Source organism: Halichoerus grypus, chromosome 2 (assembly GCF_964656455.1).
Source record: "Halichoerus grypus chromosome 2, mHalGry1.hap1.1, whole genome shotgun sequence".
Classification (NCBI taxonomy): Eukaryota; Metazoa; Chordata; class Mammalia; order Carnivora; family Phocidae; genus Halichoerus; species Halichoerus grypus.
The window spans coordinates 73335532-73352089 of NC_135713.1; the positions used below are offsets into that span (position 1 = coordinate 73335532).

Below are 16558 nucleotides of genomic sequence, written 5' to 3' on the forward strand. Positions count from 1 at the left end.
GCATAAAATATTTATAGGTATAAAGCTAAACACAAGAAGAACCAAGGAAATAATACAGCCAACTAAAAGAGCTCTAGAGGAAAGGCAGAAAAAGAGTATACTGATTGGACATTGCTCATAGCAGGGAGTCAATAGCATCTAAAAAATGAAATACACAAATCAAAATTACAGTTAAGAAAACCACTAGGGGAACAAAGGAAACTAGAGCAAACATGGATAATATAATAAAAATGCCGTGTACAATGTATATTGTTGATTATTTATCCTTTATTCATCCTTCCACCCCTCTTCAGAACCCTAATTTTGGTCCTGTGTCCATCCTTTCTTCACATAATCATGTGCTTCAAGGAGGGATTCTTAACTGGCAGTGATTCTGCTTCTCCAGCGGACATTTGGCAATATCTAGAGACATATTTGACTCTCTTCTGGGGGGAGTTACTGGCATTTAGGTTAGAGACCAGGATGAGGAGACCAGCTTCAGGCCCTATCATGGGCAATTACAAAAGATTTCCCTGGTAGGCTTTATGAGGGAAAGCTGTCCTCCCCACACAGTCTTTGAAGGGAGCTATAGTCAAGGACTCAGGTCACCATGCTCATATTCGTATCTGCATTCCTAGCCCTGGCACCTCCATCCAGAGGCCATCTCAGGGGACCTTGGGTAAGGCAATGTTAAGGTGTCTCCACTGAGACCTTCTTATTGGGGAGAGGTCTTGACCAAGATGCACTTCTCCGCTCTATTTTTTCCACTTCTAGCCTTTCCTTCTCTCCCTCTCCTGTCCCCTGGGTTCATGAAATGGCAGGAATCTTTTGCTCAGTGCTCCTCAGCAGTGAGACTATTTCCTCCATCTGCACTGCATATCATGTGATTGACCCTTGCCCAGTGCCATTCAGTGGGGGGTGAGGTGGGGGACGGGGACAAAGAAGAAGTGAGGAGCCGATACTACTTTGCTTTTTGGCCTCTTGCTTACATTATCACAGTAAGTAAACAGAGACTTGATTTTTATTTTCATTTTGGTTCATTGTCTTAATTGACTACCTCAACTCTTGCAGCTTCGCATAGGAATATTGTTAAACACCCTACTATGCACAAACCAGCCTTCCACAATAAAGCATTAATTGGTCCAAACTATCCACAATGCTGAGGCTTTTGGGGGAACTTGACCCTATCACCAACTCCAGAGCCAACAAGCCCATCGAATTCTCCTAGACAATGTTAATCATCCAGGAGTGGATAGATGACCAAATAAGTTGGCCCAATCACATGGAAATGAAAGACTTACTATTCCATGGTTAAGGGAGAATTTTCCTCAATTTTTGTTGTGTTGGACATGAACAAGGAAACATACAATGCTGACTGCCATGAGCAGCCATTTTGTGAACATGAGGGAAAACAACTTTGGGATAAAGCCTGTACTATGCTATAGGAGTGAGGGAGAGAACCTGGGTCCTCGAAGACAGTATGGACTGAGAGAACTGTGGCTGGAACCCACTCCATCTGTGGACTTTCAGAAATGTGTTATAAATTTCCTTAATGATTTTAAGTTTCAACTGGAGTTTTTCTTACTTGGAATGAAAAGTATTCTTTTACAAAAAGATAAAAAAAATAACAAAAGCAATAAAAATAGAAAGCATTAACCTAAAAGCAAAGATATATTACATATGAAAAGACTACACTAATGTATGAAATAAGAGGAATCCTAAAATTGAATCACAAAGCAAAACTCACTATATACTATTTTAAAATACCTAAACAAAGTGACAAAAATACAAAAAAATACAGGGATGAATAAAGGTGTATCAAGCAAATGTAAGCTAAATTAAAACACTAGTCATAATTTTAATATCTGACATTTTAAATTACAGGACAAAAGCATCCAGCGAAACAACAACAACAAAAGATATTGCTATAATGATAAAGGTAATACCCACACTGGAAATCTAGCAGTCGTGAATTCATATGCAACGGGAAACATAGCCACATACAATAGAGAAAAAAAATAAAAACCAGACAATAAAAGCAGAAAATCCCTAAGTGAAAAGTTTCATTTACCTCTGTCTCAAGTCATGACTAAGCACATGGACCAAAGGAAAAGGTTATAGAAGATCTAAATCATATATTTAATCAAAATATAATTTACATATGGTATAAAATAATCGATCTTATATAGTTCTCCATTCTCTGAAAATAGAGTAGACCTTCAAAAAAATTGACCCATATAAAGAAAACTTCACATGGCAATAGTTTGGTACCCATGTTTCTGTACAAAGGGAGAGCTGTTTCTACTTGGACTCCTTATGACAAGTGACTCCTTCAGAAGGAATATAAAATTGTCCCCACGGTAAGAATGCTGCTGGTGGTGACAGCTCTAGGTAGTTTATGAGAAGTGGAGAGGGGCTAGAGAGGGAACCGCTGAGCCATTGCAGAAGCGATCCGTACCTGACTAAGAAGAATACAGGCAGTCGATGCTGTCCAGATAAGTCAAGGATAAAATGATGTAACATTAATGAACACTATATGGAAAGCAAACTTTGAAAAACACAAAAGGAAATACTGAGGACTTTCCATTAACATATGAACACAAGACAAAAAAGTAAAATCTTAGTTCAAATTGGCACGGAACTAGGTAGTAGTGGACATGCAGGGCAAGAGTCAGCAAAACCTGGAGGGAAATCTGGGCAATACTGTTCAAAATAGACTTTTCTCTCCTCTAAAGAGTTTTAATTAAGTATTTCTTGAAGAACTGTACATTTAACTTTTCTCTCTTCATGGCCATCTATTGCCCTTTTGCACACGAAGCACACTGTCACAAGTGCTTTCTCCCTTTACTGTTTCTCTTCTGCCTCCATTTCCTGCTCAAAGGAAACAGGAGAAAGCTGCTCGGCACATTTTTCTCCTTTAACCTGAGGTTGGTAAAACACCCCCAAAATATTCCCTGGTGTTGAGGATGGACTGTGAGAACTCAATAGAACCAGGACAGCAAAAGCTGCCAGAACAACTTCACGGGCAAAGTTAAGTCTGAGTTCAGATGTATGGATGAGGATAGAAAGAACGAATAATGTGCTATGAAGACCAACATCCCAGAATGGCTGGGCGGTTCTTCAGGCTGCGCTTTCTCATCTCTTTCCTGATTGCGGGATTAGACTGCGAGAAGCAGTGTCTTCCAGTATTTAAAACAAACAAAAAATACACCTTCCAGGGACAGAAGCATGTGAGAAACAGATGATTCAGTCAAACTTCCACTAAATAGTGATAACTATAATTTCTTGCTCTTATCTATAGGCCTTTTTGTCGTTTTAGAAAATGACTCAAAGATTCTTTCAAATCAGACTGTCCAGTCTACACAAAAATATTACCGAGTTTAGTGACTACAGTGAAATCATAGTTCTTGTATAACAATAGAAAAAGTGAGCTGTGTTAAACTTTTCTAGTTAATGTCTAGGAAATATATTGCAATGTGTACGGCCAACAGTAAGTTTTATTTCATATCTAAGATAGCACTGTTTAATACTCAAATAGTTTTCTTCATTTATTTCTACTTTGTAAGCTAAAAGGAAAGAGATAAAGAACAGGAATAAAAAATAATTTGCCATGTAAGTCACTCTCTGATTCTTGAAATAAAATATTTTAATTCAGTTTCACTTAAAAAATAAAAGTAGTTTCTTACTCCCACACTGACCACATTAACATTTTCACATACAGAAAGCCTAGGTACGTTCAATTGTTTAAAAGACATGTCTCCACATAATACAATTACATTCACGTGAAGTATATAAACATATAATTGTATATATTTGTGACTTTTGCATCTGGTACTTTTAAAACTAACACATAATATGCTTATTTTCTAAAAGTCAATTCTTAGATGATGATCTAAAGTCAGGAGAGTCTCCTGAAGAATTTTAATAGTTGTGTTCATATGAGAATTCAGTAATTGCCTAAACATAAGCTTCAAACTAAAGTTTTAGCAATTTAAGTGACCTGTATGGCAATGCATGGAATTCTTATCAGCTTGTACTGTTTGGTTTACACTTTAAGTCATTTCAAGTGGTTTATAATTATTTGTGCATTAGGGTTTGGAAAAAAGCACCAAGGATAATAAATATTTTTTCACATCACAGATGAAATCACAAAACAATGATCTCAACATCCTTTCAAAATCTAATCATTTGAAAAGAGCAAATGTTCAATCTTTAAGCTTTCTTAGTGAGATCAACTGATACACTAGAGATAAGAATGGAAATGCTAAAAAAGGAGGTGCTATACATAATATCTACTAACTACAGAATTCAGACATTCTCACATTGATGATATCCATTTCTGAACTGATTTCCTTAGATCTAAAAAGAACTCTGAAAATAAATGTAATGTTTATAAACTTGTCAACTATATCTCTTAAAAAAAAAAAAAAAATCTAAAGCTGTCTTTCTTCCCAACACATGAAGCAAAATTTTCCTGATAAGCAAAAGCACCTTATGGTAAGGAAATATACAAAGAAAGTATTTTCTACAAATTAATATAGAAATTTATGTGCATAAAGGTGTAGTTATCCCAGCTGTATATGTAATATTTTAAATAACACACAATAAAAAAAGTCAAAGCACATATTGAAAAAATAACCCATATGCTAATACTCCAGTTATTAAATATTGCAGCATATCTGTAATTCTAACAATTGGGGGGGAAAGTTTCTAATCTAAATGGTCAATGAAATCTCTTTGGAAATACATTTAAAAAATCTGCAATCAGTAATCCTGACTGCCAAATTCTAACCCAAGCTATAGGTTTCTACAGCTAAGATAAAATCCCATGAAAATGAAAGTGTATATGGAGGTCACCTCACAGATTCTTGAGTAAACAGCATTATTGATGGGACACTGGTACAAGCTAGCTGGGCTTTTCCATCCTTGTCTTTACCAAGGGCACATGGTAAACATAACATTAAGAATGACAGACCTTCATCACCATAACTTTTGCTGCTCATGTTAATGAACATTGTCTTAAACATTTCAAGATCATGAGAAAAGTTCCTTACCTGAATATATATGATGATTTCTCTAGATTTAACATATTTTAAAATGAATTCAGAGATGTATAAGGAGAAACATAAACTACTTGCTTTGACAGTTTTCAGCCAAGGTTTATTATGTGTCCTTTTCTATTGGACACGTGATTTTCATATATTTAAGGAGGTCCAGCTTCTGCTAAAATTTTATTTCTTTTTCGCAGTGGTTTTTTTGTGTTCATGCATTTCTGTTTTGTTAGTTATATTCTTTTTTCGAGATGAGGTATTAGGAACAACTGCATTAGAAGGTCCGCTGGTAGCTATACAAAAAGAGAAAAACTATTGCTTAGATTTTCACAAGCAATTCATGTTCAAATAATACTGCTAAGTGACAAAAATAATTAATTTTAATTGTGATATAAATGAAACATTGTAAACACTCAATAGAGCATTTTTAACCTTTTAACTTTTTAGAATTCAACACCAATACAAAAAAGTAATGTCAATGGGTTGTGTTCACAAAACAAATTTCTCTTTTCACTCTACATTCTTCCTGGACAACTAATCTATTCATCATTTTTAACTACCATCTATTTTGCTAACCATCTTCAAATGTGCACTTCTGTCCCAGGTCTTCTCCTTACTTCAAGATCTGTGTACCCTGGATATCCTACTAGAAATCTCTGTATAGATGATTGACAGCAAACATAATATGTTTTAAACTGAACTCATCATTTCCCTATAAACATCCACTTTCTACTCTATCTCTTATGTCACCACTATTTAAAAAGTCTGAAGGTGGGGCGCCTGAGTGGCTTGGTTGGTTAAGCATCTGCCTTCGGCTCAGGTCATGATCTCAGGGTCCTGGGATCGAGACCCGCATTGGGCTCGTTGCTCAGTGGGGAGTCTGCTTCTCCCTCTCCTCCTCCTGCTTGTGCACTGTCAAATAAATAAATAAAATCTTAAAAAAAATAAAAATTCCGAAGGTTAGAAAACTATAAACATTCTTCACTTAGAAATCATCCTTCTATATCTAAACCCAAATCAAGCCCTAATGAGTTACTAAAAAACTATTCTAAGCCAGATTACACTTCCAGTATGGATGGGAAGCTTCTGTCAGACCAATTCTCCTACAGAAAGCAAGTATAAACTTTGGATAAAATATGAAAAACAACTATTTGAAGACACTGAAGAGTAAACAAAAGCAGGGGCATACTGGAAAAAAATCAACACTTGGAAGAAGGGAATTCATGTTGAGTACCCCCAACACACACATTTTCTAAAAAGCTTTGGTCTTAAAAAAATGGGGTGCCTGGGTGGCTCAGTTGAGTGTATGACTCTTGATTTCAGCTCTGGCCATGATCTCAGGGTTGTGACCACGTTGCTCTGGGTGTGGAGCCTGCTTGGGATTCTCTCTCTCCCTCTCCCTTTGCCCCTCTGTTCTACCCACCCTCCCTCTGACCCCGCTCATGGCTCACAAGCTGTTTCTCTCAAAAAAAAAAAAGAAAAAGCTTTTGGCCTAAGGCCAGTATCCAGAGTATCCAGTCTGAACCATGTGCAATGACTAAAACTCCAACATAGAACTCATTCTTAGTAGCATTAAAAACCAGAAGATAAGTATTAGAGCAACTATAGCTGCTGGAAATCAGGTGGGAGATCCCAGAAAGGGAAAGCCCCCAATTCTTTGTATAAACCTGATCACATTTATGTCATGAGCAGGGTAAGCTCCAAGAAGTCCAGCTGAGGCTAAAAGAAATGAAGTGAAATGTGAGCTGCCAATGACTTCAAGGGACACAGTTTTGCAATCTGAGTTCAGCCAAGGTTAACTCTTTGCTTTAAAAGAACCCAAACAACTCAATACTCTTGGGAGAAATATAACAAAAATAACAGTTTGGCCTTTATACAACATCTCATTCATAATGTCTAGGATACAATCCAAAATTACTCAATGTATGAAGAAACAGGAAAACATCTTTCTTCTTGAGAATGGATAAACTGATAGAGACCAATCCTGAGATCAGCCAGATTAGTTACACAAGATTTTTAAAGCAAGTATTTTAACTATACTCAAGAACAAAGGAAAAGATTGCTTATAATGAATAAGAATATAGGAAATCTCTGAAGAGAAAAAATTAAAAGAATCAAAAAGTGTCTAAAACTAAAGAATAAAAATCCACTAGATAGGTTAACAGCAGAATGGAGAGGAAAAAGTGAACATCAATCTAGAATATTAAAAAAAAAAAAAAAAGTCCTAGGCAGGCTTGCCATAGTCAAACTGCTGAGAGTCAAAGATAAAGGGAAAATATTGAAAGGAAGCAGAAAAAAATAATTCATTAACCCACTGCATACATTGGAACAATTCAATTAACAAAGACTTCTCTCAGAAACAAGGGGAACCAGAAAACAGGAACAACACCTTTTAAGGGCTGGGGGAAAAAACAAAAATAACAAAAAAAAAACTTTCTTCCTAGAATTATGTCTATCTAGCAAAACTTCTTTTCAAGAATGAGGGTAAAATAAATACTTTTTTAAATACAGTAACAGACCTGCAGTATAAGAAATGCTAAAAAGATTCAGGTTGAAAGCAAATAAAACCACATGGAAACAAAGACTTAGGAAAGGAATAAAAACTGATGGCTAACGTGTGGATAAATAAAAGACTTTTTTTCTCTTCTTAATTTCTTTAAAATACATATGACTGTTTAAAGCAAATATTTTAACACTTTATTGTAGCCTTTATAATATATGTGGAAGTAACACACATGGATAACTATGTGTTAAGGATCGGAGGAGAGGAAGGTAAATGAATCTATAGTTGCAAGGCTTCCACATTTTGAGTATAACATTATCTCTAAGTAGACCATGAAAAGTGAGAGATGTGTATTTACAGCCACCAATAAAAGAATAATGCAAAAAGATAAAGCTAAAAAGCTAATAGATAAGTTAAATAAAATACTAAAAAATACTGAATTAATACAATACAAAACAAGGAAGAAAAGAATAAAAGAATAACAATCAGAAGGTATAAACAGAAAATATAATAAAATAGTAGATCTAACCCAACCATATCAATAATTACAATGTTAATGAACTGTAAACATTGCAACTATAAGGCAGATATTGTTAGAATGGGTTTTTTAAAAAGCCAAATGTATATTGCCTACAAAAAAAAAAAAATCCCTTAAATATGAAGACACAGATTGTTTGGAAAAATACTCCATGCATACAGTAAGCATAAGAAATGTGAAGTAGCAAGATTCACAACAGATTAAATTAACTTTAAGACAAAGCATTACTAGGAATCAGAGGGAGATTTCATGATGATAAATGGGTCAATACCTTAGGAAGGCATATGAAATATATATGTACGTAATAAAAAAGCTTCAAAGCACAGAATAAAAACTGACTGAATTAAAGGTAGAAACACCCAACTCTACAGTTGTGAGTGGAAATTGCTCTCTAAGCAACTGATACAATAATGAGAACCTCTCCTCCTGTGCACATGTCCCCACCCCTCAAAATGGTAAAGACACAGAAGATCTGAATAAGATTATCAGCAATTCTGACCTAATGGGTACTGATAGAACATGATACCAATGAACTATGGAATAAAATTTCTTTTTTAGTGCTCTTGGTACATTTAAGATGTACCAAGTCCAAATGGTAAGCCATAAAAAAAAAAGTTTCACATGTAAAAGACTGCAATCAGTGTATGTTACAAAACAGTATATGTTTTGTAATTGCGATGCAATGAAACAAGGAATTAGTAACAAGATATTCACATCCCCACCCCCAAATATTTGGAAATTAACCAATATGTTTCTAAATACTCCAGGACTCAAAGAATAAATCACAATGTGAATTAGAAAATATTTTTAACTGAATGAGAATCAAAATAAAATTTAACTTCTGTGAAATGTAGCTGAAAGAGGGAAACTTACAGCTTTAAATGTTTATATAACAAGAGAAGAAATGTCTAACAAAAAGTGACTTAAGAAACTACAGAGGATAAAAGTAAATCCAAAATAAGTGAAGGAATAAAATATTAAAGAGCAGAAATCAATGAAATATAAAACAAACAGCTAAAATCTAGCTCTTTGAGAACACCAACAGAATGGATAATTCCCTAGTGAGAGTAATAAAGGAAAAAACCCACAACACATATTATCAGTATCATAAATAATGGACGTTATTACCACAGTCATTAAAAGGATACTAAAGTAACCAGAAAGTCGACAACTTAGATAAAATGAACAAATTCCTTGAAAAATACAAGTTATCAAAGCCATCACTAAAATGAAACAAAAAATTAATTCTATCAAAATTTAAGAAATACCTATCTTACAAAAACTCATTCAGAAAAGAGAAAGAGGAAGAAATATTTCCCAAATCGTTTTATGAAGCCAGCATCCACCTGATACCAAAATCTAAAAGACATTACAAAAACAAAAAACAAGAAAACAAACAAACAAAACAAACAAATAAAAACAACAACTACAGACCAATCACTATCTTTCACAAATGCAGGTGCCCAAATCCTCAAAGTCAAACTCAATTCAACAACATATAAATAAATTATTCATCATTACCAAGTAGGGCTTATCCCAGAAATGCAAGATTGGCTTTTATTGGCCTATGTTTTATTTGAAAAGTCAAATATAATACCACTTCATCGTTATTATTTAAAAATGCTTATGAAATAATGCATTTATTATGTGTCTAATATGTAGAGAACAACAATGTACCATGATTCAAAGAGTATTCAAATCCTAGGTCTACCAATTACTAGTTATGTGAACTGGGATAAGTCACAACCTCTCTGCAACTTTTCATCCATAATGGCATGGCCATGGGCCACGTTTAGAAATTTAAGAATAAAAAAGCGCTTTGTAGCATAAAAAAACTATACAAATGTTAGCTTTGAGCTGTATATGGAATACATGATAATTTATATTTAAGGTACTAAGATATTAAGATTTATATTTAAGATTTCAATTGTCTGTACCTGCATATTCTGATTAGTTGGAATGTACTAAGTTTAAATATATTTAAGATACTGCCTTTAATTTGTAAGGCCTGATAATCTGACAGAGCTATAATTAGGTATAAAAACAAGTCAGTAGTAGAGTGTCATTGGAGTTCTTGTTTTGGTAATCATATAAATACATCACCAGTGGAGGGGGCTGGGTTGGGGTTTGAAGAGTGGAAAGTAAGGGGAGAACATTTTAGAAGAAGAAGAAAAATGACCTGAGTGTCAAAGGGATTTATCTGGGGGGAAGTGAATAGTTTGGCAACACTGTAACAACAATAGCAGCTAACATTTAGTGAGTGTTTACTGTGTGTGTCAAGTACTTTACATATATTATTGGATTCATTTCTGACAACCTTTAAAAGAGGAACTATTACCCTGATTTTATGACTATGAAACCGAGGATCAGAGAAGTTAAGTAACTTACCCAAGATCATATAGCTAACAAGTAGTAGAGCTGAGATTTTAATCTAGGTTCCTCCAACTCCCGAGCACTAACTCTTAACCAAAAGAATATTTGAGAGCACTAACATGAGGAAGAGAATTAAGAGATTTCCAGTGAGGATACAGTCAAAACCTCGGAGCTACCTAGAATTCTCTGAAGAAAAAAAAATATAAGGTAAGAAAAAAGAGAACCGTTGAATGTCCTTGTTTGGCATAGGAAAGTAGGAAGAAGAATGACTGTCAAACAAGAAAAGAAGAAGAATCAGATAAAGGGAAAGAGCACCAAGACAGAGTACATTGTGGAAGTCAGAATAAGATAAGATTTCAGGAAGGATCAATCACACAATCAAATATGCCAAAAAGTAAAAACAGAAAAAAGTCGGGGCGCTTGGCTGGCTCAGTTGGTAGAGTGTGACTCTTAATCTTGGGGTTGTGAGTTCAAGTTCCAGGTTGGGTGTAGAGATTACTTAAAAAATAAAATCTTACAAAAAAAAACACAACAACACCAAAGTTGCCTGAGAATGGAGAATTAAGACACTGTAAAAAAAGAGAAAAAAATTTCATATAAAATGACTAAAATAATGCCTAGGCTCAAAAGAAAAGCAAAAAGAGTTCATAAGTTGGTTTGCAGAAAAGTATCAGTATGAAATATATTTTATTAACAGATATAGGGGTGGGAGAGACAACAGAGAAAAAAATGTAAGTACATCAATAGACTACAATAACAGTTTTTAACTCTAGGAATTGTAATGATCCTTCCTAAAAACAGATTTTAAACTCAAAAAGCAAGCTATTATTACTCCTCTAATTGCTATACAGAATCCATAAATTCACACACAGTTCTAACCTGGTTTGCTGCTTGCTTTCGTACTCTTTAAGGTAGCTGGTGGTGTTGGGAGGATCTTTGCAGGTGTATATGTATTTAAAGATATTTTTCTTCTCATTACTGGACTGGAACGTGAAGCTGTAGAAGCTGGAAAAAAAAAAAAAACACAACAGATATGGCAGTTTGATTATTTCTGCCAAGTTCTTACATTTTAGAAATTTCTAATGACATATTTAGTGGACTTATGAATATACATTACAGGAGAAAATAGACAATGTAAGGCTTATGGAGTAAATGCAGCAAAATCATCTTTCCTATAAAAAGTTCTCTCATGCTCTTAGCCAAATAGATGTTCTGTTTCTACTGTAAATAATAAGCATTTAACAGTCTTTACCAAAGGTATGCCAACAAGAATAGAGCAACAGACATAATTTTATACTGCCCTGATAGAAACTCAGATTCCTAAGGGATAGCAGAGGGCTTATGACAGTTTTATTGCCTGGTTAAAAAAAAAAAAAAAAGAAAAAAAAAAGACAGGGTCCCAAATTCTTTTTCTCTTAAAAATATGAAGTGGAGATTCAGGGATAGTTAATTTATAAATACTATGGTCTATTAAACTATTATATTTAAGAATAAACTAATAGATTATAAGTAATAAAATAAATCAGATTGTCTTCCTCTATTATCTAGTTGAGATTTATCTTAATGAAAGGGAATTTTAAAGATTTTTTTTTTCTTTCTTTCTAATCACAGTGGGGCAATTAAGAGGTGACAAGGAAAAGTAGGGATAATTCTTTTTTTTTTAAGATTTTTATTTATTTATTTGACAGAGAGAGAGACAGCGAGAGAGGGAACACAAGCAGGGGGAGTGGGAGAGGGAGAAGCAGGCTTCCCTTTGGAGGAGCAGGGAGCCCGATGCGGGGCTCGATCCCAGGACCCTGGGATCATGACCTGAGCCGAAGGCAGACGCTTAAGGACTGAGCCACCCAGGCGCCGCCCCCCCCCTTTTTAAAGATTTTTATTTATTTATTTGAAAAAGTAGGGATAATTCTTAAGTATGAATTCCTCTGGGGAAGGATAGGTCAGAGCAGGAGAGCTAGTGGCATGAGCTTCTGAGTTCCTAACCAAAGGGAGGTGGGGAGTTAACAAAAAAACAAGATTTGGCTGTTTTTGCAATTTGGGGGGAGGATATGATAGCAATAAACAGCATGTCTCTGAAAAATAAATATGTGGGCTAAATTATAGCAACTGTGCCTTAGATGGCTGCTATCTATGTACACTGAATGAATATAAATCCCAATGGCAGAAGTTCCAAGTTTAATGACATAATACACAAATGATGAAAAAAATCCCTAAAGTACCATGTAAAGCAGGACACCACTACTAAGCTCTTTCCTGCTTGTATATTTTATCCTGTTAACTTCCATCTCTAACTTATCCAATTAGCATTTCCACACCTTCCCCCCCATCTGATTCTGTTAGTGTCCCATTGTAACCTATCTACTAGCTACCACAAAATTGATTAATTTTGTCCTAAGTGAGGAAAAAGCCTTTCTGAATGACAGAGGATTAACAATGTCAGCTTCTGTGTTATAAACAGCACAAAATCAGTAGAGTCTATATTATGATGCTAATTCCTTGACAATTCAGGGAATTAAGTATAAATAATGTAAATGTACTGTGATTACTATTAATTCTGCAGTTACAGTATAAAATGTAGGCTTCAGATAACTTTTATTATAATTAGCATCTATTTTCTGTACTATTCAAAAATAATTTAAAAAACCATACACTTTAGAAGACCTGGATTTTAGTCTTGCTTGATCACTAACTACTTGATTTCCTCAATGGTGTCTAAGTTTTTTTCTTTAAACAGTAAATTTTTCCCAAATGAAATCTTAAATAAAATGGATGAAAACAGATACTCTGGTTGAAGCAGCCACACAAGACATAAGGCCTAACTACTCAGCATCCTCTTCCTCATGGAACTTCTAAAAGCTCTTGGGAATACAGATTGAAGACCAATGAACCAGATGTACTCTAAGGTTTATCCAATTCTATGAACTGCATTAACTGTATTTATGTTCTCATCTAGTTCCTTTAGTAAGTAATGGCAGGAAATTTTAGAAGAGCTACAGGGCTTGGGGTACAACTTGTATCCATGATATAGAGAAGAGCTAACCTGAACTGGAAAAGGAATTTAATATCCTTCATTAATATACCTCAATAATATACTCTGATGAACTGAATTCACTAACCACAGAAATAAAGCCAACATAATATAACAGCATCACAGAATATAACTTCAAAGATGATCTTTTTGTAAATATCCCACAATTCTCTTCCCAAAACAGATGTCATTACTGCTATTTCCCTTGTCATTCACTGAAAATCTTCTAAAGTCTAAATAGCATTGATATCTATCCTAAGTTCTAATTTAATAATTAGAATCTTTCTTTCATCTCTATTTTAAGATTATAAATCCTTACCCAGGGAAGAAGTGAAACATCAAGTATAAAGGGGGTAAAGGGTAAATGAGAATTCATTCAGGTTCTCTACTGCAATCTGAGGAAAAGCACTGGCCATTCTATCAGCTAACAGAGAAGAAAGTGAGATGAACATGCTTCCGTTTTCCTAACTTTGACTTCATAGAGCTTAGAGAAGTTATTTCATTTGGAGTATTATCAGTTCTCAGAACCAGACACATTCATATGCAGATTTTGAAATTAAAACCTACTTCCTAAAACCATTCCTAAAAGTATTTTAGAATGCCCAGATATCTCTCCATTACTATTAATGATTCAATGTTGACCTCTACTACCAAAAGTGTAAGAAAAGGGAAGAAGCCACTATACTCCAGAAATGCAGGGGGCACCATTCAGACAGAATACAATGTGAACAGAACTCTCTAGAATAATACAACGTGGTAGTCAGAAAGGGAAGAGGATAACAGCAACACGTGAAAGGGGCTTTCATTCCCAGACCTCCAATTTCATTCTTTAGAGAAAGAGATTTACAGTATGCACCTTATGAAAAGGAGAAAGGTATACATTGAAAGTTTGTGACTTTCTGAAGATATGACTAGCCCCAGCAAGATTCTTAACAGAGCAGAGCATGCTCTCCCCAAACTGGATGCATCCTCAACTGGAAATTCCAGCGTGCTGACGGATCTTATAGAGCTGAGAATGACAGCAGTCAGCTGACTTCTCACACCCAAAAAGGTAGCCCTAAGGGTTTCTCAAAATGATATCCCTTATAATAGTGCTATAGAATGTTTAAACGTGTCACCAAAAACGTGCCTTCTCAAAAAAGTTTTGGAAAATCTGGGTATACAGCTTTCCTTACAAAAGAACCTTAGCTATTTCTACACTAATATAACTCTATCTCTCCAAAGAGAGGTAGGATATAATATACAGTTTCCAAAACTTACTGAGCCATGAATCCCCTTTCTTCGATGAATGAACCTTTTCAGAATATTTTCTGAAGAACATAACTTGAAAACCCTTTTGTCCTAATTTGCTCTCTTTAGTCAAGAGCTCCTTCTCAATCAGAATGACTACTTACCAGAGCTGTTGTGGGGATAGGCATGTGTGCATGTGTGGGTTAATGACAAATGATATTTTGTAATTTTTAAAAAGCTTATTATAAAATGACACACGATAAGAATGTGAAAAAAGACCACAACTCTATATTGTTGACTTCTATTGCTGGGTCTTAGATTTTTCTTTTTCCTTTTTGGAAAGAAAAAGATTTTTGGGAAGAGTCAAGAAAAGTGGCACACTGCATAGTAATTACACCAAAGAATTCCAAATAATGTTCCTTTATACCCCCTTTTCTCGTAAAATTCTATTCACTACCACTAGTTGAGTTTGTTGTTATAATTCTTTTTATATTCAGATAATATCTACTGCCACAAAATGATAATAATAATAATAATGATAGTAATAAAAATAATTTTCCTACAAATTTCAGGAGTCTTCCGTGGAACTTCACTTGATGGAGAAGCAATGGAAGCAAGAAATTCATCCACCTGCTTTAAAGACAGGGCATTGTGAAGAGTCTCTAGAGGACAAATAGATGGTACCATGGAATACAACTCAAAGCCTGAAAAAAAGAAATGAAGAAAATTTGGATATTTAAAAAATCTTTAATTGAGAAGGAAGACGACCATTGCTTAGAACTGTATGGGTCAGGTCTTTCCAATCTATCACATGCAGACACATGAGATCTCTGAAGTCATGACACCAGATGCTATGCAATATGGGATTGGAACAAGATGTGACAAAAGATTTCATTTTAAATGTAATCACATAGTACAGCATGCACACAATTTCATTCTATATTTTGGTAAAATCTAAGAATGATACTTAAAGAAAAAACCTGGGGGGAAAAGCAGAAAACATTATATTGTTTCAGTTTTTACTTTAAAAAATCAGGTCTACTTGATAGGTGAATAAGTTGATGCCATGATGTGTCCCTTATGCCAGAATGCTAAAATTAACTTCTTGTTGAAGAATAATTATATTGTAATTACTTGTGAAGAGTGATTTAAATTAGCTTTTCTAGTCATACCAAGGCCAACGATACTCTCTAGTGTGACCTGAAAACAACATTCATTCATTTATGCTGAAAATGAAATTTCAAAACACATTTTACCTACCTTTATTGAATTAACTCAATAATTCTATTGTTGAAATTGTTAGCTGAGTAAAGTCAGGCCAAGTAAAAAGCAATACAAAATACAGACATGTTTGCATTCAATAATGGCACAGAAATACAAAAATTTCATGAAACAAATCATGCACATATATATTAATACCATCAGTGAAACAAAAATGCTTAAATATACAGGTCTTTTTTTAAACAAATAGAATAGGTTATTTGCTTTTTATAAAATTGCCTGTTCATTTAAACTTTATTCAACTGAATGGCTTTTAAAATTGCTTTCATACACAACTGAAATAACAGGTCCTTCTGCATCTACTCTTTCCAAAATTCAAACTAATTTTCCTCCAAAGAAAATACTTTTAATACTTAAATTAAGATTTTATATAAAGGCTAATATTATTAAATAAAAAGTAAAAGTTAATTAAACTCGAACAGACTGCAAAGCTCTCTGCTTCAATAGGCATGTGCTCATTTTAACATTGGCTGATATTTACTTAATTTGGGGAGGAAAAAGTAACCTGAGAACCGCCTAAGTCTTGGCTGAAGTAGGGAAACTATGGTTGAAAGAGAATCTAGTCTTCCTATGAA

General features: G+C 34.4%; 1 protein-coding gene across 23 annotated transcripts in view; it reads right to left on the minus strand.

Annotated features, from left to right (window-relative positions):
• Positions 1–3604: 3604 nt before the first annotated feature.
• PPIP5K2 (diphosphoinositol pentakisphosphate kinase 2) overlaps positions 3605–16558 on the minus strand; it is a 70886-nt gene continuing 57932 nt past the window's right edge. For all 23 annotated transcript variants that reach the window (XM_078066964.1, XM_078066975.1, XM_078066967.1 and 20 more), the window contains 3 exons: positions 15266–15406; positions 11324–11449; positions 3605–5323 (listed from right to left, as the gene is read on the minus strand). In XM_078066964.1, the coding sequence (XP_077923090.1) occupies positions 5211–5323; positions 11324–11449; positions 15266–15406 (380 nt within the window). In that variant the 3' untranslated portion in view covers positions 3605–5210. The remainder of the gene's footprint in view (positions 5324–11323; positions 11450–15265; positions 15407–16558) is intronic.